Below are 24,924 nucleotides of genomic sequence, written 5' to 3' on the forward strand. Positions count from 1 at the left end.
ACAGAGGGATTAGAAGTAAAGACTTAAAAGGAGGCTGAAGTCCCCGTAAACACAAACACGGTAAGCCTTCTCATCCTGAAGATCATCTGGGCTATAAGCATTTCAAGAGCAGGAAGTTAGGTCTCTCTCTTTCTCTCTCTCTCTCTCTTTCCGTGTTCCCAGTGCCTAGCATAATGTTGCAAATAATATGTATCCCATAAATGTTTGCTGAACCAAAATGAAGTAAATGTAGTAGACTGCATTATATTCTCCAATTTTCTACTCCTCCCTATATTCACACTCTTTGATACATGGATTTTGCATCATCTCCCACAAAAGAGATGAGGCCTATACTCCAAAATCTTGACTTTTGAGTTCAGCTGTGATGGGACTTCAGCCAAAAGAATGGGGTGGAAGTGACAGAGTGCTACGTCCAAGCCTAGGTCTCAAGAGCCCTTATGTGTTTCCACCTGGTCTCTAGCACTTTTTGGTCCTTGCCAGGAGAAGGATGTACATGGCCAAGCTTGCTGGCCACAGAGAAGGATGAGAGACACATGGAGCAGAGCCGCCTCAGGTAAGCTGTCCTAGCCAAGCACAATCTGGATAACAGCCCCAACTCATCCATAGACACATGATGAGCCCAGGTAAGTCCAGTTGAGGCCAAACTAGATCAGACAAGCTTCATGAATCCCACAGACATATGCCAGTTATCTGCCGTTGTGCAACAAGCTACCTCAAACTCAGTGGCTGAAAATAACCATTTGGTCATAGCTCACAATTTCATGGGTCAGGAATTTGGGCCAGGATCAGCTAGGCGATTCTTCCGCTCCATGAGACATCAACTTAGGATCACGTACCTAGTGCATGGGCTAGCCTGGAAAGGCGTCACTGCAAGTTCAGTACCTTGACAGAAATAGAGAAAAACTGGGCTTTTCAACCACCTAGTTTCCCTAGCATGCCAACCTCAAGATTGTCAAGTTTCTTCAGTCATGCCTTAGGGCTCTCAAAGAGAGTATTACAAGAACATGGAAATGGCCAATCCATTCAAACTATACCTGAGAATGGCATGACAACACTTCTGTTAAGTTCTACTAGTCACAGCAGTCACAGAGGCCAACCAGACTCAAAAGGAAGGGGGATAGACTCTCATTCTCAATGGGACAAGTGCCAAACAATCTCTGGCCATCTTGAATCCACAACAGACACCCAAGTTATAATTTGTAAGCCATGGAGTTTTGACAAGGTTGGCAGTAAGCCTCTGGCTTAACACCATATTTGCTGTCACTGAGACAAAACTGACTAAGCAGGCTCCAGGCAGCACCATTTTATCTTCACCCAGCAGCAGACCTCCTGTGTGCTCCTCTTTCCCATCCATCAGCCCTCATAGTTCTGGAAGTCGCACCCACTCAGAATTCCTGAACAGAAACTGGGCCAACCCTTGCTGAGATGCTCTCAGAACAGATCTTGAAGATTCTTCAACCTTGAATGTCCCTTCTAACCTTGAGATTCTATGATGTGGTTTTATAATAGTAGATAGTTCATCAGTAAGTGAAAATTTGCTCATAACATACAATTTCACTCTAAATATGGGAGACATTACATTTCTTCTACTGATATAACTTTCTCTCTCATTAAGATAATGCCCATGCTTGGGAGGACGTTCTTTGAAGATCTGTTAGTTCTTTTCCCAGTAAAGGTAGGCATTTACACTGACTTAAGAATCTACATTTGTAAAATGACTCAGCAAGCTTCATGTTGTGGCTAGGGCCATAAAGAAATTTAATGACTGACTATCAAGAACTGTACTATAAGGACGAAAAGCCACTGGCTTTGTAGACAGTCATGAATAAGGTTCAGCTCTTTTACTTACTAGTTGTTTCATTGGGAGCGGTCACTGTACGTCTCTAAATGTTGGTTCCTCGATTCTAAAATGGAGATAATAGTAGCTTCATTTTGTGTGGTTGTGAAACCTAATGAGATAATGCATGAATAGCTCTTAACATAATGCCCTTAGCAACTGTGGGCTATTATTTTTAGTGAGGATTAGATCTAATGAAATTAACTAGCCAGAAACAGTATTTCAAAGCTGTGACAAGTATTTTCTATTCTCATATTGTGTCGGACAGGCATTTGGCCGCATTTCCATCTTTTTTTATGTACTCCTCTCTATCTCAAGGACTCAAAGCCTGAGAACTACTTTTCCCAGAATCTCTTGTCATCGGGTTCCAGTTTAGTTTCTGCCAGTGAAAGACACTTGCATAGGACCTAGAAGACAGAAAAATAGCAGAAGCCATTATTCTACTGGATGCAGCTGGAATGCATGGACTTGGTCAGACCTGAAGTTTGGCACATCATTTCCTGTCTTGGTTCTATGAGTGGCAGTGATCACTGACAGCAGTTTTCTGCAGTTCCTACCCTGGGCATTAAGAGTGAAGTCCTGAATCTCTGAAGGCTAGAGGCAAAGCTGGCAGCTAGTGGCAGCCCTGTGCCCCTCCCCCCTTCAATGACTGCATTAGCACCCAATTACCTATATTAAATCCCAGATTTAATTCTGTACTTAATCCTGAATCCTGTATTCTTCTTCTTCTCTTTACTTTATCTCTGCTTCCTTATCCTATCTCATATCCAATCCTACATTCTCTTTTTTCTTACCCCAACCACTCCTTGGCCACCCACAACATCTTAACCCATTAGAAACTAGCTGGATCCAATTATGTCCCAAAAAGTTTTGTTAAAAGATCCTCCCACAGGGGCACCTCAGTGGTTCAGTGGGTTAAGTGTCTCACTCTTGATTTTGGCTCAGATCATGATCTCAGCGTCATGAGATCAAGCCCTGCATGGGGCTCCATGGTCAGTGGGGAGTCTGCTTGAGATTCTCTCTCTCTCTCTGTCCCTCCCCCTTCTCTCTAAAATAAAAAAATAAAATCTTTTTTTAAAAAAAAGATCCTCCCACAATGTTCTGAGCCAACAAATATAATCCACACCAATGTTATATATCAGGCGCATTCTTGAATGCTGATTGAAGTATAAATATAAAGACTTCGAAATAATTTTAGGCACATGGATATGTGTGGGTCAGTTGTCAGGCTACAAAAATGATGACCTTTTCTGACTTTACACAGAGCAATCTTCCCCCTCTGACCCCTGTATAGTTATATAAGATTCTAAGATGAATTTTTATGTATATAGCATTCATTTCCCATATTAATAGTTACTTCTATTTTCTCATTATGACCAATATTCCATGCTGTGCTCCTTCTCATACCTAAGTTTCACATTATTCTTTCCTTCTTTCCGTCGGCAAATGTTTCTTAAACACCTACTCTGAGTCAGACATTGTATTATACACAGGAGTTAGAGCAAAAAATATCTGCTGTCATAGAGCTTACGTTCTAATGGCAGTGACAAATATCAGATGGTAAAAAGGATCAATATTTCAGACGGTAATAAGCACGATGGAGGAAATAAATAGGGGTATTTGATAAAGAGTGACAAAGAAAGATGGTTTCAGACAGGTTCTCAGAGAAAACCTATTGGAGGAAGAAGCACTTACGCTGAGAGGAAGGCCTGAGGAAAGAGCACCGACGGGGCAGAGGGAGCCAGTCACCGGAGGAGCAAGAAGAGCTTCCCAGCTGCAGGAGCCGAATGTGCCCTGGCACAGAGACAGCAGCCAGGCCCAGAGGCTCTGCGTGTCGGGGGTGAGAGAGAGAGAGAGAGCCTGACATGGCTCCCCAGGACACACCACGTAGCTGCTATAGACCGTCGTAAGGACTTGGGCTTCGTTCTACAGGCCACACGAGGTCACTGAACGATCGAGCAAGGGAGAGACCCGGCTGCTGTGTGGAGGGTGCTTGCAGATGAGACAAACAGGAAGCAGTCAAAGCAAGCGGGAGCTGTTAGAGTCCAGGCAGTAAGAGACAGGGAGGCTCACAAGTTTGTTGCCATCATTTCACAAATTAAAAGATCAACCCGTTCCGGAAAGTAAGCATTACTGTATTTGATACCTTTCTGAAAAGTGTCTTTTCAACTTAGTTAAATTAGAATTTAATTTTACAGTTTGAGCCTAGAAGTTCTTTAGAATTGTGGCGTTAATATATATCAGCTCGAGAAAATGAAGACGGCAAAGTTGGAGTCTACGTGTGGGAAAATGCTTGAAGACTATGATTAATAATTAGTTTCCCTTGGGAATAGCAGGTGAGGTTTAGTCATTGGTCCAGGTTTTAGTTTAAAATACACAACGAATCTGAGATAATTTTGCACTAGGCAGCACAACCTAGACACACAAATGTTTGCATAGAAATGATCTTCGTTAACTGTTGTCTCCCTAAGACCAGAGTCATGCATCCCTAGCTTCTCTGAGAGGAATTTAGGAGTAAACTGAGATCTTAGCCCCAACCGCTGATATAACAGCTTGAGGGGGATGAACTGGGTTGGGCTGAGAGGCTCTTCCTGTGCTCAGGTCTGGAAGGAAAAGAGGCAGGGTTCTAAGACGCCTGAGCTCCAGTCAAGACGTGGGGACGACCTCAGGGCTTGTTCGTCGTTTGGAAGTCGCCCCCCCCCCACCCGTGACCTTCCCGCTTCAGGAATAACTGAGGGCGGAGTGCAGAGTTGGGGGCAGCAGCTCCAAGGGATCACTACCGTCACACCCACTTCCCGCGTGGTCACCCTCAGGAGGAAGGCCCCGCGACAAGGAGAAAAGGAAAATGGGGAAGCACAGTTGCCGCCGTGACTTCCTTCCAGGAGAGCTACACGCATCCATTGACCAAGCCCGCCTTCCCTTCCTCTGTAACATGCCTGGTGTTGCGCTCTCAGGGCTAAGCAGCGTGGAGGGGGGACTTCTGATCTGCTGCTCTCTGCCGACCCCTCGTCTTCGGCAAACTCAGACACGCCTTCGAAAGCTCAGATTTTGAGTTCATTCGCAAATGTAATGCCATCAAAGGGAAGAAGGAGAAATTTTGTACCAGCAGACTCTTATTTCTCACTTGATTTTCTAAGGGCAATTACAGAGTGATTGTAATCAGCCTCTGATAAGCTTTGCTCGTCCCTTTGTGTTGATAGATGGAGCAAAAGCACTGTAATTTCTATTATCCAGTGGGAGACTACTTCTCCCAGAGTGTCTAAATAAGTGAATCCATTACAATTTTATTAAACACATTGAATATCATATTACATTCCACCAAGTTAAATGTTTCTTGTATTTAACAAGGGTGCAGTAAAATAAAAATGTTCTCAGCATTTTTCCGTTAGATAAAAGGGATCGGCTTTGGTTCAGAATCTAACACTAAAAAAAAAAGTCCAGCAGCAAAGGTGAATACTTTTTTTCTCCCTCAATGCATGCCACCACTTTCTCAGTTACTCCTATTCTCCTCCCACCCCATCTTAAATCAAGGCAGCATAACAGGAAGCAGAATGTTCCAGATGGCAAGGGAGGACCGTGGTACAGGATTGGGGGCGGAAAAGGAACTGCGCTCAGCAGAGCTGGGAGCAATCAAAACAGGGGAGGACAGAGTAATAATTCAGGTGACTGGTTGGTGGAAAAGGGAACTCCCCCACATGGGTGAGGAGACAGGTTAAAAATATACATTAAATTTAGCTCTCGTTCCACATTTCCAAAACCTAAAAGTAACCTTTAAGGATGGGATTAGGCAAAACCAAGAACAAAAGTATCACAACTCCATTTCATCTTTTCTCATTTCCTTTGCAGGGATTCTGAGTGTGTCTGCCAAAGTAGTTTTCCTACTTTAGGAATAGGGAGGAAGGAGGTGGGGAGCACAGTATGGACGTCCACGTGTGCAGCTGGAGAATTTTCGGGCTGATGCAGTCTGCTGGTTGTAAGATAGCCGCGGCGGGGTGGGGGGGGTGGTAGCTGAGTGTGAAAGGTGGGGGACATGGAGGAGGTGCCAACTGGCTGTACTTCCTGCTCCATTTTTCTGTAAACCTACAAGTAGTCTAAACAATAAATTCCATTAATTGAAAAAAAGCAAAAAAGCAATGGCGTCTAAACATGATTGCTTTGTTCACTTATTTGTTTATTAGTTGGTCCTGGTAGCAGTTAATAATCTATCAAAGTTACTGTTGAAAAACTGAATTTAAAATCGACATGTGCTCACAACACCTTTTTGTTAATAAAGCTATTATGGCATGTTACTAAAAATCTCTGCTGAAGCCAAACTGAGTTCCGTGTCAGAAACTTCCTTCAGGAAGCAGAGATTTCACTGAGACTTTCCTCCTTCCTTGCTATAAGTGATTTATATACCCATTAAATAAGTATACGCAAACCTAAGCAAGCCACTTCACCTTTCTGGAGACCACGCAGAATGCCTGCTGTACGGTATTCCTCTGTAGGGAATCACTATGAAATGAGTAGGAGGTCCTCACTCCTGCTCCACCGGGTCCATCAACACGTAGCCAGAGGTTCCCTGAAGGGGAGGTTCTGGGGAAGCTTCAGGATACAGAATCTAACAGATTGGAGGGTTTTAAAGAAAAGGCGGTGGTCTCTGAGGGAAAAGGTGGTTTTCAGATGACACGCAAGATACAGAATTTTCATCACTAGCAGCTTACCTTCCATTGATAGGCTTGCTCCTTGGTGTTGAAAGATGTGTGTGCTCCTTTCATCAGCCTACTCACACTCAGATGTAGGGACTCAAACACGAAGTAAACTACTAAAGATACGCCATGAAAGAAGTGCTTCATTATAAAAATATTTCCAATTACTGAACTTCCACTTGTCTTTAAGTTCTGCAATGCTTAAGATCCTTTCCCCCTTTTTGTTCAACCCAGGCTTCTGAACCTACTCCAGTGCTCTGACCGTCTCATAAACGAACATTCGGAAAGTCAGAAGTTGTCAACAGACATTGCATACATCCCAAAGTATACCCGTCCCTACGCAGCCCGCTGGAGTCTGAACTAGTTTTGGAGCCATTAAACAACTTAAATCAAGCTTAGAGCAGGCGCCATAGAAACATTTTAATCAGAAGTTACCAAGATAAATCAATCCAGGACTATAGGTATTAGAATTAGCTCCTACGCTGTCTCCAGTTCTCGAAAAATTCTTGAAAAACCCTTAATTGCTCCTCACCACTCAAAAGGCCATTATCACCATCCTGTACCATCATTTTTAAAAAGGCAGAAACCTGGAAGGATATAGGCCACATTGTATTTATCCGGGTGGTGCTGGTGCACTGATCCTAGCACCTTCTTGCTTTGCTCAAACACTGTACTTCGGCATTAGGCTCCAAGACTTCATCATGGATCTGGGTTCTGTTAACTCCCTGAGAGGGAGCCCTGAGCCCGGGTCACTAGCTACTGCACGAGATGTGGGCTGAGGCACTTCGCCACTAGGGCTCAGTGTCCCTATATTAAAACCAGTAAGTTTGGATTAGATGAGCCAGAAATAAAGCCTTTTCTAGTCCTAAAGTAGTGAGACTCTTTTCCCAATAACTTCGGCCTAATCAGAGCACTCAATAATTACATCGTATTATATGTTCACCTCGTCCTGCTCTGGGGCCTGTTCTAAGACCAGAACCAGGTCATGGAAAGCTCTGCCTGTAGCTGTGGCTCCCGGAGACCCTGTAGAGGTCAAAGTCTCTCCCAGGGAGGATTGAGATCCCAGAATAAGGGTATCTCTGATAAGCATCAGGTTTGGTATCAGCCCAGAGAAGAACAGAAGGGAATCTGTCCCCGAAAAAGCTACCAAGACGTTAATGCTTCACATCAAAACCAGCAGTCACTTTCTCTTTCAGGACAGCCTTGCTATTTAATACCCCAAAAGACCAAGGACAAAGGATGGCATTGTATAAGCTCTGTAACTCAAGCAATTAGCCAGGTAATGGCCTGTGAGGTTCATTATAGCAGAATGTCAATTAAAACACTTGGAAGGAAATTATGCAAAGCCCTTAGATTTCAAATCTTATAAACTACCCAGTAAGACTAAATTACAGTAAATGTCATATCACTACAGTAGGTATCCCATAAATGAAAATAAAGTTTTTCTAATATGGACTCTTGCTTAATATCTCATAAATCCCAGAAATTGAAAAGAGCGGCCAAGTGTCTAGTCTTGATTCAACAATAAAGGAAATGAGATCAAGGATGTCATGTTTGAATTGAATATCTTCTTTCCTACCTTTGGCCTAATTAAGTAATACTTTGTATATCTCTAGTTAATTGTTTTTTTAAAAATTAAAAAATATAGCTATTAGTTTTAATTTGGATTTCTGCCAATGGACCTTAAGCCGGAAGATTAGAAGAGGAATGGGTAAAATGTGAATTTCAGAAAGCAAATTATTTCTCAGAAAGATCTTTAGATAAGATTTCTCTGTTTAATGACTTCTCTGACTTCATTCCTACAGAAGCACAGCATTTCTGTTTTTGTGTATGTGCAGATACGTCATCCGAAAAATTGACTTCTTCAAAATAGAAAATAAATGATAGAGCTCTTTATGCAATTTCAAAAAATGCAAATAGCACTTTGCATCCAATAGTGATTTTTCCTAAACACTGGTAGAAAGAACATGATATATAAAAAATAGTTTCTGTCCCGAAAACCCTCAAGTCAAGTTTAAGCCAGCAGTTAATTTTTATTCATGAATTATAAATCCTTTAGAGAAGGGAGGGAAAATAAAATGATTAATAGATCTAGAAATGTAATGTTCCACTAATTCTATCATAGAAAGCTAAATGCATGTTGAATTTGCGTTTTTATTCATAATTGTTCTGTAAAATACCACAGGCATAACACATTTTTAAAGCAAAATGTCTTTCCTCCTTGCCAGATAATTGTAGTGATAGAAACCATATATTTCATGTGACTACCTACATCATCTCAACTGAAGATATACCGCACTATTATAACCTAAACAAAAGCTGATTTTTAAGACATTCATTGCACATCATCTCTGAAAGGGGATTAAATATTGCATGGAACCAAAAATATGTAGCTCTCTCCCAGTAATCTCAATATATTACAATCTCCCTTTAGAATTTATTTATTCTGTTTATCTCACAAATATTCATAAACTTAGTGACTTTAAAATTAAAAATGATTCTATACTCCATACCACAACCTTCCACATTTCAAAAATCAATACAAAAAATAGATTTAAAACCATAGTGGAAAGACTGCCTTTTATCAATTACATGCTTTATCATTTCTATTCATATTCTTATTTCCTTGAGGCAAATTATATCAACAGGACTTTTTTAAGCCCGGGATCTTATTGCAAAAGGCCTGATGGAAGATAAAATAAATCAATGTTTGTAATCATCACCTACCTTATGGATGTTTCCTTATCAGTAATCCCTCTCCTAGAAGGCACATTGGAAAACTCAATCTCATTTATCATTCGACAGGGGTCTGTTTTATTTTCAAGATTTGCCCCTACCCAATGGGAGGTGAGTGCCCTTGATGAGGGGAGTGGTGACTTTTTCTAACTCTGAAGAAAGGCTCTGAAATCCGATGAAAGGCAAATGCCTTGGGAATACTGAGGTCTTAGCTCTTCAGTGGCCTGACCTTGTCTGCCAATCCCCTCGGCTTGAGGGATTATCTTTCATCCTAATACTTTAAGGTCATGACATCATAATGTCAAGCAACTCTCCTGTTTAGTAAATACTATATTTTTCTGAAGGATCTCCATTGGCATCTGTTATTCAGGCAGCATTTGGTTTTCGGAGGCATCTGCTTCCATTGCTAAGTGAGCCCTCAATGCAGGAGAACAACCACTTCGGTGACGTTTCTGAACACACACACTCCCCACGTCACCCCCCTTTTACTGTATAGACATGCCACCCATTGAGAATTGACCAAGACTTGTAGATTCCTGGCCAGGTTCATTTCTAAGAAGATATCCTTGTCATCTTGTTCAGGACTATAATAAGACGTCCCCAAGAATTTATAAATTACAAAAGCACGATCGGCCTCTTGATAGATCACTCATTCAGCAAGCAAGCATGCAAGCAAGCGAGCATTCGTGAGAACCTGCCAAGTGCCTGCTCTAGATGTTGGGCACAGAGCAGGAGAAAGACCTACAGGGTTCCTACTTTCATGGAGGTTAGGTCCTAATGGGAGAGACAACATTTAAAGCAAAAAGATGAAAACAGCAAAATACCAGATACTAATAAGCTAGGAAGCATTATGCCCAAACTAAAATAAAATGAGGTAATGGAGAGTGACCGACTGGCTTCTTTAAACTGGATGCTCAGGGAAGACCTTTCTGACAAACTGGCATTGAAACTGCTGCAATCCAAATGAAAAAGAACCATGGAGGTGGAAGAAACCAGAGGATGGGCAAGAAGATCCCAAACGGAGAGACTCAGAGATGGCAACAAGCATTAGACTGTCCGAACGACTCAAAATGGATCAGAACACAGATCCAAAGAAAACCAAATTAAATCCCAGAGAAGCAAAATGGTGATATGATTAAGTATATTAACATATCTAAGACTGGACCCACAGATGAGGACTGCTCCATCACCAAAACATAGAAAAAGGAGTCTGTGAGACACATAAAGACTTAGAACCATCCAGACAGTCCCAAGGAGCCTAAGCCAATGGGACCTAAGTATCACAGTCCCACTATTAAGTTGATCCCTAGTATGAACCGGAGGCGGCTGATCAGCTTAACCAGAAGCCATGAAATATTTGATTAACGTGAATCCTCTCATTCTGATTCTACACTTACCAAGCGCTTCCTGATTCTGCCCTCAGAGAGAATACGCTGGCATGAGACTTCTAATAATTCGACACGGTGTTTGCTTAGGGTGACGTACAAAGTGGGTTTCTAAGTATCATTTGGCTTCCCCTGTAACTCGCTGGCTTGGAGAAAATGCTATGGACAAACTGATACAAGTCCAGCAGCCCATGTGGTTATATTTCTTCCAATAAATTAATGGGCATTAGGAAAGCTATCTGCCTCCTCCTCATTTTTGTGTTTCTGGGGTCCTGATCACTGCTGGACCCCAAAAATGCACACTCAATCAAGCCTGTACCTAGAATATCCCAGCCAGTTTCTAGCTGGCCTCTCCTTAGCAGCCCGTGACTCCTGAGGCTGGGGGTACACGTATGTCCACGGCTACCGTGTCTTTATCAAAAGTGCCTGGTAAGTTCCACTGGGCGTGAGGAAGAGTTCATGCTTTAGAACAAGCAATCAAGCTCACCGAAGCCCATCTCTGAGTTTATCATGCTCTCTCAGATCCTTGGCAAGCCAATATTAGTTTCCTCATCCACAAAATGGAGGAGTTGGGCTAGGTCTTTTTTCATAGATTTTTAATGACACAAGTAATACATTAATGCATTTTTCTCTGTAAGCACGTAAAACATTAGAGGAAACAACACCCCAGTTGTTGTCTCCCGCTTCTGCTGCCCCAAGGTGAGCACTGTTACCACATATGAATCCTTCCAGACCTCTAAGCATTTGTCTACATACATAATATGTCCACATACATACAGCTACGTATAAAATACGGTGTTGTTCACGCTATGTTTAATAAATTGTTCCACATTGTACATCTTCCTCTGTAAGCACCTTGCTCTTGCTTCACTAAGCATTATGTCTTGGAGATTTTTCCATACTGGAACATACAGCCCTCCCTTAGTCTCTTTAATTGTTGCATAACATTCCATTATATGACTACACTCCACATTTGTTCACTATTCTTCAAGAGGGGGCTATTTAGACTTTTTCTAATGTTTACCCTCTACAAAATGTTTCAATAAATATCCTTGCCCGTGCTTTATTGTGCACATAAAAGAGAATAGCTAGAATAGCTCCAGGAAGAGGAACTGCCAAATGATGGGATCTGAGTCTAGACTCAAGTGATAGTCCCTAGACCACCTGAATCATAGGAAATTATTAAAAATAGAGAAAGAAATACATAAGAAGAAAGAAGAAGGCAGCTTTCTTGTTCCCATCTCAGACCTTCCAAGCCAGAATTCATGGATGTGGGAGCAAAGAGCTATGCTTTTTTTTTTTTTTTAAGATTTTTTATTTATTTATTCGGCAGAGATAGAGACAGCCAGCGAGAGAGGGAACACAAGCAGGGGGAGTGGGAGAGGAAGAAGCAGGCTCATAGCGGAGGAGCCTGATGTGGGGCTCGATCCCATAACACCGGGATCACGCCCTGAGCCGAAGGCAGACGCTTAACCGCTGTGCCACCCACGTGCCCCATATGCTTTAAACACTCTAAGTGGTTTGCACAGTAAAGTGGGAGAACTCCTAGACCATGTGGTTCTGGTGCTGTCGGTCTCTAAAAATGCACTAACATGCTCACCTACCAGCCACTTCCATGTGCAAGGCATTGCATGAGGAGCTTTACAGCTATTTCCTGTTGAATCGTAACTCTCACCGTCCAGGACCAGAGCTGGGATGCAGTTACATCTGGATTCCAACGCAGTGTTAGGTCTAAGAAAATATATGAGCGCCCATGGACACAGTGCTTCACACCTGAGTACAGCCCCAGAAGAGTTATCTTTCACCTCCACATCCCACCCAAGACTGTCCCTTCCATCCATGTCTCTTTCCACCACCGCTCCCTCCCAGCGTGTGCTCTGATGAGCTCTGGATCCCTAATGCGTGCTGTGCCCTGCCGGAGGGAGATTGGCCTGCTGCTCCGACAGTTCAGTTTTCCTTGTATTTTCCCTCTGTCACTACCAAATCTGCCAGGAAAGCCTTTCTCCTTAGACAACAGGAGAGGAAAGGGAAGCTAAATGAGCAAAGACCCAGGTCCACTGTGCTTAGAAGATTACAGAGCAGAGAAAGCCATAAATATTAATATATCAATAATTGTATTTAGTTAAGACTTTCCCAGTAAACGAAACCTTGAAAGGTACGTACTATTATCTGCATTTTATAGATAAGAAAACTGAGCACAGAAATGTGAAGAAATTTACCCAAGATCACTAACCAGGGAAAGGTAGACCCAGCATTCAAACCCAGGTCTAAATGCTGTCAAAGCTCAACGCACAAGTCTGCTTTATATGTTTTTCATCTCTCATCCACGTGTCTGTGATTTTTATCCTTCCCCCTTTCTGGCCATTTATGTAGGACTTTATTGCCAAAGTATGAGAAACATGAAGTTTAAAGGAGCGTGGCCCCCGGAAATCTTCACCAGTTCACTTGCAAGTGTCCGGCAAGTATCACATATTATGCTGAGTCACATTAGGAATTCATGCCAGCCTAGAATTCTTTATACTCTCTGGCAGGCTAGCACGGGATGGATTTATGTACCACTAAACTTAGAGAGCTTAAAATACCTCATTGCCTAAGCCCTCAGTAATGCTGATAAAATATATGTAACCGCATTCATAAATCATTATCTTTACTTACATTTTAGAAATTGAAAATAATGTTTTCCAAGAAGTTGTTGGACAGTTGCAACTCACTCTGGCAGGGCTATGGTTGCTTTCTGTGCCCTGTAGCTCGGTACTAGATCACCTTTCCCATGGTTCCCATGGCTTGCATGGACTGAATTGTGCCCTCCCCTCAAAATTCACACGTTGAAGCTCAACCCCCCAGTGTGATGATATTTAGGAACTTTGGGAGGTAATTAGTCTTAGATGTGTTCATAAGAGTGGGGCTCTCCTGACGGGACCAGAGAGCTCTCTGTCTGTCATGGGAAGACATAGCAAGAAGGCAGCCATCTGCAAACCAGGAAGAGCTCTCACCGGAACCCTGCTGCACTCTGGCCCTCGGATCTCAGTCTGCCAATCTCCAGAACCACAAGAAAATAAATTTCTGTTGTTTAAGCCACACAGGCTATAATATTTTGTTATGGCAACCCACGTTGACTAAGATAATAGTATTAGATCACTTTGTTTTGGTCATTTTATGAATTTCTTTTAGGATAAAATTAACACAAAAAATCTTTATTTGTAACTTAGTTCGAATTTAGTTGATTGGAAGAAGGTCCTTATTCTTAGAACGAAAAGCTAGAGTACTTAGCTTTAGTGAAGTGTTGGGATGCCTACAACTTAATTTCAATGGTTCCCAAAAAACTTAAAGTGATAAAAAGTATAAAATGTTAACGATTGTTGAATTTCAGTGAAGAGCATACAGGTACTCATTCCATTCTTCTTTCATTTTTCTGTAGACTTCAAAGTTTGCAAAATGAAAAGTTGGAAGTGTATTAGTCAGATTCTGCTGTGACATGGTTGTAGAGCAAACGTCTCCAGGATCTCAGCAGTTTACAACAAAGATTGTATTCTCATGCACAGGTTTAGAAATTGCTAGGCAGCTCGGCTCTAAGATGTAGGTCAGGTTTATTTCTGCTCTCTGTATACCTACGGTGAGACAGGGAGCAACCCACCCAGCACATGCTCATCGTGCAGCCCATGAAAGAGTCCAAGCGGTTAAGAGAAACATACAATGTCTCTTCAGACTGGAATCACGGGAGTCATTTCTTCTCCTATTCCACAGTCATATCAAGACATGGTCAAGCCAACATCAATAGGTCTGGAAAGCATATTATACTCACACGAACATAGCAAGTATGGGGAGAAAAGAAAGAATTGATGACAAGTAATACAATCTATCACAGAGGGAACATTTCTCAAATACCAAAAGGCTCAATGTGGCCAAACATCAGAGAAGAGGAAGAGAGTATTTATACCTAATATAACAATGTTTTTTTAAAAGTCAGTTTTGAAAGATCAAAGCAGACCTTGCTGAAGTCATGTTACAAAGTACATGGAGTCATAAAGGTGGATAAACACTTTGTTTCACTTTGCTTGATAATGGGGTCTGCCAGGTGAGGTAAGTGATTTTAACAAGGGGGTGGTTTTTTGAATACCACCAGCCTTCCAACCATTCAAGATCCCAGAGAACACGGGCCCCAGGCAGCTGCCCTGGTTCACGGTCCCTGCAGCCTGATATCCGTGAGGAACTCTGGGATAAAGTTCAACCTTGAGCTGTGCTTTGGACTTCTGACTTCTTTCACAATAAAGTGTACTTTGCCTGACACTGAGCAAATTACCCTGAAAATCAGCATTTCTTGTACTAATGCAGCCTCTAAATACTAACTTTTCCTTAATGGTCATCACAATCCCTTAAAGGAGTCTCTTCTGTATATTAAATTTTGAAACAGTGATGTGTCCAGGTGAAATTTAAATTATGAGGAGTATAAAATCAAATATATAAACATATTGATATCGATACATACCTACATATGATATATGTCATAATATATATTTCATACATAAATATAAATATATTTATAAATATATATTAAAAATCAAACAAATTCATAAAATATTTTGTGTTCCCCCTCAGGGTAGCATTTGTAATCAAAATAACTTATTAAGGGAAAAACAATGAAGGCCCAGAATAAAGCTCCTTTTATAAAACAGCTACATCACCAAGCAGATTATATTCCTGACCCTGAATTGAAGGAGTTTGTCAGCTTTCTTTCTTTCCCAGTACATCAGCCCCGCTGGGCTTCAGTCCAGAAAGCCTCTCTGCTTTAGTTCACTTCATGTCTTACTGACCTTTACTCCCCAGATGTGCATCTCATGTAACAGGTCTGTTCACTTGACCCTGACCACTTTGACCCAACACAGAAGAGAAAGGAGTTAAAGGAAAAAGCTTCCCTCACTAAGCAAACAGCAGAAAATCCTCATATTTCAGAGCCTTTTGTTTTTAATACTATGATTTTTCTCTTAAACTTATCTATGTAAAAATTAGTTTCACCAGTAGCATGGAGCTCTGAAAGTTCCAGTTTGAAATTAATTTTATACTTTATAAGATTTTAATTGCTATGAAGTTTTGTTTCATCCTTCCTCTTATTGAAAATCTTATTGCAAAAATATTCATTTGTTTTCAGCTCTGGTAAAATGATAGACCTTACAGTGGAAAATCTAAATGGCAGAGAGCTTCCTTCTATTTTGTAATTTAATGTGTAAATAAAGTCAAATTTTAACAACTAGACATTTCACTACACTTGTTCATCATTCAAACTGACTACCAGAAGAAAAGAAAGATTATCTTCCTGGTTGCTTCAAACCTTTTTCTAAAACCATTTAGCTTTGTTCCCATTGATTCAAGCAATAAGGGACCTAATGTTCCTTGAACAACTTATATTTGAAAATGCTTTTTGCTTCCTGAAAATATTCAAGTTTTATAACATTGGGATTTTTTTCAATAAAGCGGAGTTCAAGAATATAGGCAAATCTCTCACCAGAGACCTTCGAAATACTGCAATATATCAGCAATTCAATTTAAACACTAAAAGTAGTTTCTTGTATATCATACATTTTCTTAAGGTCCGATAGATTTATACTTCCCTCTATAAAACCAATTAATTTTTGCTAATAGGCATCCATCACTAATATACACTAATATCTAAGTGTTTGTTTTAAATACATGGTAAGATGCCAATTAAAGTCCTTTTTCAGTTATTTGAATTCTGTCAGAGCAGTGACTCTATGAATATAGAAACAGTCCTAGTTAACCACAAAACAACCCCAACAATATATTGATAATTTAAAACTGAAATATGTGTATGACCTGATTTTTCTCCAAGTTCCTGCTCACCTAAAAAGTAATTACTCAAATTTTACTGACTTTTTTAAATCTATGTCCTAAGACCCTCCCTTAAGTATTTCTAGGATTCCCCATGGGTGTTTTGCCAGGTAGCCCCACCAGCTCCGCATGGTCCTCTGTGCCCCACCTCTCCTCAAGCCTCTGCTGGAATCTACATCCGCCCCTCGTCCAGCAGTAGAGAGCGACAGTACATTTTGAAGCTGGGGGGTCCCCACTGTATACACCCACTTGGATGTTTGCTTATTCTCTTGATGTCTTCAAGAAATTTCCTCTTTCTCCTGGTCCACATAGAACTCATACATGAGACCAAAGAGGGGTAGCCTAGGAGATAAATCTAAATAACAGACAGGTTGCATTAGAATTCCCCTTTCTAAGTGGCAACTTACATGGCAAGAACGAATTCCTCCCCTGGAAGAGTTCTTGGTCCTTATGCTTATCAGCTTCCCATCCCTTAGGGCTAAACCAACATTTTCTACATGACTTCAGAAATATCTGGATCCCACTTTAAATATAAGAGCCCTCTCCCAGGGATGAGCTGCAATTAAAGCCACATGTTGGGGCACCTGGTTGGCTCAGTCCGTACAGCATGCAACTCTTGATCGCCAGGTTGTGTGATCCCTGTGCTGAGTGTAGAGATGACTTAAAATCTTTTAAAAATAAATAAATGAAGTCCTATGTAGCTATGACTAAAACATTTTCAAGACTATTATTTGCATATGAAAATAAGAACTTCCAACTCTCAGCTTAACTTTGGAGATGCATGTTATAGTAGACATCTGTGGGTTTTCTGACTAAAAAGCTTCTTTTGGGGGCAAGAGTTTCAGCTGCAGAGACCTGCATCTTCAAGGTGGAACCTGGGAAACTCAGCCTCCCTTATAGCTAGGGCTCAAACATGGGACCTAGACTTTACCAATATGGCGTTCACAATGAGCCTTCAATTTGGAAGTGGGTAACTTGAAAAAGGAGTTCTGCACACAAAACAACATGGCGGTGAGGCTTACAGCAGAACTGTACGGCTTTCTCAAAGACTTAATCTGGGAAGAGATCAAAGTGAGAGACAAACAGTCTCTTTTTTCTGTTTGCCTTTGTTAACAGGATTCCAGAGCACTCCTAGGACAGCCTCCATATTTGACGAAGCTTTCACTGAAACAGCTCTACAGCCTTTCCGAGTTACACGGGACTCAAACATGAACCGAATAGTGACTACACTCTATTCAGAGTATGTCTTTCTGACTGATGACTAAGTTTTTTTCACTGGGTATTTTCAGCAAAACTGGCTTATTCTTGCCCATATAACGGTACGTGGTGGGCCTAACCCATGATTTCACTCTAGTGACAATCCAATCCCACTTAGACTCAAGCCAGAGTCCTTACTTTATTAATATCTTAAATGACTAAGTTACCAAAGAATGAGCATATTCTAACAAATTTAAACATGTTTAAGTAAATACTCAAATAATCAAAACATTCCATTTCAACATTTTAAAGTCACAAAAAGGTCTTTTCACTATTAGTCCAATTCCAAGCCCCATCCTACAATTGCAAGAGTCCCCCCATCTTTTTCCCCAGGGTTCTAGAGACTCCCGAGGACCTCCAATATTGTTTGCTTAAAGAATTAATTCCCATTTATAATTATCTGAGCCTCACCAGACAGCCCAACAGCCCCAGCATTTTCTTCCAATGGGAGTCAAAACCACCCAGACAAATGACCCATTTGCTGTTTCTATTGGAGTTCTGTCAGTGCCGGACCAGAGACGTTCAAGTATGAGACATTTTGTGCCCAGAACCAACCTCTCTTAGGATTGCCCTAAGCCTGGCCGGACTTACCCTGTTGACTTTTCAGAAGGATAAGTAAAAAGCAAACTCTATGCTCCGGAAGAGATCATCTCAAGTTCTTTGTTATCCAATCCTTAACAAATCCGATAGAGGACACTAATAGTCCTGATTGAATAACTTTTAGAAAAACGATTTCTATCCCCTCTTTTAGAAGTAAAATATGTACATCTAATTGGCATTTACTAAGTAGGACACAATGTGTGCATTCTCTGATTCAAGGTAACTTCATACCTTTACCTGAGAGCAACGGGTGGGTGTTTCCTGATCTTACTGACTCGGAATGAAAGCGCCTATTCTGAAGAGCTTCCTTAACAAAAGTAGGCCGTTCCAATAAAGACATTTTTACCTCCATAAAGCCAAAGTGCCAGCCACCCTGAAAAGAACAGTTTCCTCAGTAAATCTTTTAAAAGGTAACGTCCTTCCGTGTAGTTTTTTAAATCTAAAAACAACTAAAATCAATGCTTTCTTACCTAAAAAATCATTTTAAAGCTTTCATAATTAAATCTCATACATGTATTTTTTGAAAAGAACTACCTGCAGTTGGTACAAAGTTCAGAATATGCCCAGAGTCCTCTCCCGCCCCGTCTGTCTTCGCAAAAACAACCGCTCTTTGCAACATTTAGTAACTCCTTCTAGAGGGGCGCCTGGGGGGCGCAGTCCTGAAGCGTCGGCCTTGGGCTCAGGGTGTGATCCCGGCGTGATGGAATCCAGCCCCACATCAGGCTCCTCTGCTGTGAGCCTGCTTCTTCCTCTCCCACTCCCCCTGCTTGTGTTCCCTCTCTCGCTGGCTGTCTCTGTCTCTGTCGAATAAATAAATAAAATCTTTAAAAACAAAAGCGATTCCTCCTAGAGCTTGTGGAAACGTCAGGGCCAGCACACTATTTCTTCGGAAGCCCCTTCAGTCGACTTGTTCTCCTTCATCTGCACTTCCCGCATGTGGAGAGTCCCTGGTGTGGCAGTTTCTGTACCTTCGTCTGGTCCTCAGAGTGACTTCGATCTGCTACCTTACCGTCAAGCAGGCGAGTTCACTTTTCTTCCTCTTCCTCAATGCAAAATAGTGGCTATTTTAGCCCTTACGAGTAGCTTTGTTCTGCAGAGTGAAGAAGCTGTGTTTCTGGTTAGATTTTGCCTAATGTTTTCTTTGCCCAGGGTGGTTGGCTGCTTATTCTGATTTTTTACGTTTTCCTGAGATTATGCACCTTAGCACAAAAAACATGCATAGCATGTCAAGAATTGTGAAGAGTCTGAGATTTTAAGCGACTTGTAAATAACACTTAGCCTCCCACAGTCTGAGGGATGCTGGCAGAAGAGATGAGACTCCTGGGTCAGAGACAAAGGATGGTTTATTACTCATAGCGATAGCCAGAGTACCATCATTTGTGCCAGTTGTTCAAACCTCAGTTCCCAGTGTGACATCAAGAAGATGAAAACTTGCCTGCCTATGAAGTACAGTGCATTACAGGAGAGGAAACACCGTAAGGATCTCAAATCATTTGTAATAGGATGGAAAGTTGTCAGACTTCTGCTCCAGAAAGAGACACCTTTACTATACTAGTCCATTCACGATACTCCCTGCATTGATCTGGAGGGAGACACTATCTCTGCCTTCCAAGGCTGTTTACTACACGAACATCCTTGAAAAGACAGTTCATAATAAACATAATCAGTACCACTGCTCACAAGACGTGCGGATGTGAGAGATTAGAGAGAACAAGCTCCAAACGTGCAGTGCTTCCCATCTGCGAGACACTGGTAGGAATTTCAATCCATTCCTTCTGTAAGTCTTTGCTGAGCGCTTACTTGGTTCAAGGGGCCATGATCAGTGTCTATTAAAGGAAATAATGTAGGCAGAAGATTTTTTTTAAACTGTGGAGAGACAAGTGTTAGCTATTTTTCCTATTACCATAGTTGATCTATCTTTTTAGTATTTACCAATAGTAGAGATGACATATATGTCCATTTCTTTTGCAGGTTATCTTCCAACATCTGTATGGGTCTTGAACTCCTCAGCAGGGTTTTAGTTGAAGAGACAGAGTCCAAAAATGCCAGAGCCCTAGTTTCCTCTGCACAGAAAAGGCTTTTCTCTGCTCATAGCCAGTTTTCCTGGGGCTTTCAGTCCCCTCCTTTCATAAAGGGATGAAGAGAGAAACTGATTAGCCTGGAACTCAAAAATGTAAAAATTCTCAGTTGTGAAATCACCTAATACTTAAGCACATTTTAAAATGTTAAGCCAAAGATTGTTCCATCGGAGTGCTTTCTAATTTAAGTAAATCCATTTTGCTTATTCGGAATTTGGCATGGTGTATATTTAATTACAGGATGTTATATAATGAATAAAAAAGGACTGGTAACTGAATATTTTTAAGATATATTCATGAAACAAAATTTTCAAGATGAAGAAATCAACTACTTTGCAAATTAGCATATAATATATAGTTTGTGTAATACCAAAAACAAAACAAAACAAAACTTAGGTAAGAGAATGTAAATTAATTTCTGGGGGTTTTGTTTTGTTTTTTATTTTTGTTTATTTCTTTAACAACTCACTGAAATATAATTGGCATGCAGTAAATTGCACATATTTAAAGCATACAACTTGAAGAGTTTTAAAATAGGGATATACCCATAAAATCATCACCAAACTCAAGGTAACAAACATTCACCCCAAAAGTTTCCACGTGCCCCTGTTTCCAACAGAGTGAAAAAGCAGCCTATGGAATGGAAAAAATATTTGGTTAAGAGCCAAAATATGTAAGGAACTCCTAAAACTCAATAGCAAAAACAAATAAATAATTTTAGTATATGTGCTGCAGAAGTGAGCATGTAAAAATAAATAAATAAATATAATACCCCAATTTAAAAATAGGCAAAGGACTCAAATAGATATTTCTCCAAAGAAGACATAAAATGACCAACAAGTATAGGAGAAGATGTTCAACTTTTGGAATATGGACCTGACACCATATTTGATAAGTAAGTCTTATATTCAAAATAGCAATAGATATTTTTAGGGTTCTAAACAATTTGGTTTTGGGGGGAAAGTTTCCCTTATTTAAAAACTAGGACAGCAATTTTAATGTTATATATTTAAAGCCTTTAAATGTATAGAGTAAATAAATTCAACTTACGTGGGTCTTTTAAGAATCATCAGCTCTGAATACCTCTAATGACTTCTTACAGAATTTGTTTAGAATGCCAATTATTCTATATGACACGTTCACTATAATTTTAAGTCTTCTCTATTTTAAAGCTATTTCAACTTGTGGTGATATTGCTTTCCAGCAATTAAGCTAAAAACGTGCCTTAAATATTCAACATTAGAACCTAAATTACATGGGCAATAACATCTCGTCCATGAATTTTCAAGAAAAACTTTTTTTTTAGAATTTAACTGACTAACCATATTTCTTCCACTAACTGAAAAAATAATAATACTTCTCAGAAGAGCTTACATTAAAGTGCCACTTCTAACATGGGATAAATCGACAGAAAACAAGTCTATCTTCATTAGACAATACTAAGATCGTTCCAGTGCTATACTCAAATAATTCAATTTCCTGTTCTTATTCATCAGTGAAGTATATCTTTTTTACAGAAATTAACTTAGCTCATACTAGGCTTTCTGGAAAGCAAGGAAGTATAATATGTATGTTTCCTGCCTTCAGGTAACTGACAGTCTGGTTTTATGAGAAAGCATATAAACATAGGAAATTAAATAATGCAGGAGATTTAATAAGCAATTTGCTATTTAGTAAAAAAATGATGCCATTCATTAAAATTCTAAAAAGTCAACAATTTTACACACATTACGTCTAATCCTCTCAAAATTATTTAAGATGGGGAGTACCTGGGTGGCTCAGTTGGTTAAGCATCTGACTCTTGATTTCCATTCAAGTCATGGTCGCACGGTCATGGAATTGAGCCCTGCTTTAGGCTCCGGGCTCAGTATAGAATCTGCTTGAAATCTCTCTCCCTCTCCTCTGCCCCTCCCCGTGCCCACTCTCTAAATAAATAAATAAAGTCTTTAAGAAATTATTTAAGATGAGCATATTAAACAGAACTCAAGTAACATCTCTCCCTTCTCCTCCTTTCCCATTCTCTATCTCTGTCTCTGTCTCTTTCTCTCTTTCACTCACTCACATTTTTCCTTCTCCTTGCACATTGGCTTCATTCTCTAAAGATCAATAGCTACCCAAACCTGAAACTCTGACCAGAGTCATCTTGGGGCTTGCATCCTTATACTCCCACACCAGAGAGAAAAGATAGCTTGTCTCTCCCAGCTTTACTTTGGAAAAAAAAAAACCAAAAAACAAAAAAAACAACAAAATCTGAGTGGAAAAATTCTAATTGGTCTGTGTTAGATCAAATGTGCATGTCTTGGAGTGATGATTGCTGCCATAGGAATGAAGGACTATAATTGGTCCAAACAGAAGGTTCCTTCACCACTAGGAAAAGGGGAAGCACAATAAAGTCCCTAGAAGATACATCATAATTCCAGAGTGCTCTTTTCAATACACCCAAGCTTCCTTTTTATTACTCACTCAAGAAATATGCAGCATAAGATTAAAAAGAAAGTATTTATGGGGAAAGTAGAATGTGAGCTTTCTTTAAGCCATTCATGGTTTTTTGCAGAAACTTAGTCACTTGTCTCACTTTCTGGGTTTGGGTGATTTAAGGTGTTTCTATATCTACCAGGTTTCCTGTAAAAAAAATTTTTTTTTTAATTTTATTTATTCATTTGACAGAGAGAGACAGCCAGTGAGAGAGGGAACACAAGCAGGGGGAGTGGGAGAGGAAGAAGCAGGCTCCCAGCGGAGCAGGGAGCCCAATGTGGGGCTTGATCCCCGAACCCTGGGATCAGGCCCTGAGCTGAACGCAGACGCTTAATGACTGAGTCACCCAGGCGCCCCATGGTTTCCTGTAAAATCTTAAACAAGGATTGGCACAGTGTGGCTTGTAGACCAATCGTGACCTGCTACTTGCTTTGTAAAAAAGTTTTATTGGGACAAAGCCATACCATTTATTTACATATTGTCATTACCTTTCAGTAGGAGAGTTGAGAAGTGTGGCCCACAAAGACTAAAATATTTACTGCCTGGCCATTTACAGAAAAAGTTTAAAGACTCCGATCTAGATGCTTGATTATATTCAGATTCAGTTGTTTCAGCCAGAATACTTTGTAGGTATGCTGTGTAATTATTCTGCATTACATTATGAGGCATATAATACTTGATTGTCCTAATCTCAGCAATAACACGTAATCACTTCAAAAAGTTAAATATTAGTTACCATATGACCCACCAATTTCACTCCTAGGTATATAACCAAGAGAACTGAAAGCATCTGTTCGAAGACTTGTGCACAAATGCTCTTAGCAGCATTATTCACAATAGCCAAAGATAGAAACAACCCAATGTCCATCAACTAATGAATGCATAAACAAAATGTGGTCTATCCATACAACAGAATATTACTCAACCATTAAAATAATGAATGCTGTTATATGCTACTAAGTAGATGCTCATAAAAACATTATGGTAAATGAAAGAAGCCATATTATATTATTCTATTTAAGTGAAATGTCCAGAATAAGCAAATTCATAGAAAGAGAAAGTAGTTAGTGGTTGCCAAAGCCCGGTGGGAGGGAAAAATGGGGAACTACTGCTAATAGCCATGGGGATTATTTTAGAAGGGAAGAAAAATGTTCTGGGATTAGATAGTGGTGATAGCTACACCACCCCGTGACTATACCAAGAACCACTGAATTATACACTTGAAGGGTGAATTTTATCATATGTAAATTATTTCTTCAGGTTGTATCAGCCCAATCCCCATCAACATTTTAACTTATGCTTTCATGATTTATACATGTGTTGCCTGGAAGCAGTATTTCGTTAGAAGTTGCAAAACAACGATTTTCTAATTCCACCATTCTTTCTGCATCTACACTGCACTTCTTTTATAAGGAAGAACTTTCCCTCATCAACTATGCAGTTACGTAAATATACAATTCATACAGGCAAGACAGGATGTGCTTGGTTCTTTTCCTTTTTCAGTGTTTCAGAGAAATGATTGGTGCTCTGGCAACCTCCAGTGGTGAACGGTGAGATGGTTTGTTGTCATTACAAACTCACTGGTTTTTATATATATGCTGTGTTTCAAGTCAACGTAGTCAGTCTTTTTAATGTTGAACTGTCCCATGCACTGGGAGCTCCTTTCTAGTTGGCTCCTTTGTCCTGTTGGCATGATTTCATATTAAACTTTTTAAAAAACATCTTCATTAAGACATAACTCACATATTATGCAATTCACCCTTTTAAGGTATACCATTCAATTTTTATTATATTCACAGAATTGTACAACCATCATCACAATGAATTTTAGAACATTTTCATTCCCCTAAAAAGAAAACTCATACTCATCAGCAGTGACTCCCCATCTCTCCGACCCCCTGCCCTAGACAACTACTGATCTACTTTCTGTCTTTGTAGATTTATCTATTAAGGGCATTTCATACAAATGGAATCATACAATATATAGTCTTTTCCGTCTGCCTTTGTTCACTGAGAGTGTTTTC

The 24,924-nt window shown here is 40.3% G+C and overlaps 1 protein-coding gene across 1 annotated transcript in view; it reads right to left on the reverse strand.

Annotated features, from left to right (window-relative positions):
* The window catches only part of OTOL1 (otolin 1), a 191,707-nt gene that overhangs the window by 12,789 nt on the left and 153,994 nt on the right, over positions 1–24,924 (reverse strand). Inside the window, exon 7 of the mRNA XM_034663538.1 lies at positions 20,280–20,470. Coding sequence (XP_034519429.1) covers positions 20,280–20,307 — 28 coding nt within the window. The 5' untranslated portion in view covers positions 20,308–20,470. The remainder of the gene's footprint in view (positions 1–20,279; positions 20,471–24,924) is intronic.

The sequence above is a fragment of the Ailuropoda melanoleuca genome, chromosome 1, assembly GCF_002007445.2.
Source record: "Ailuropoda melanoleuca isolate Jingjing chromosome 1, ASM200744v2, whole genome shotgun sequence".
NCBI lineage: Eukaryota > Metazoa > Chordata > Mammalia > Carnivora > Ursidae > Ailuropoda > Ailuropoda melanoleuca.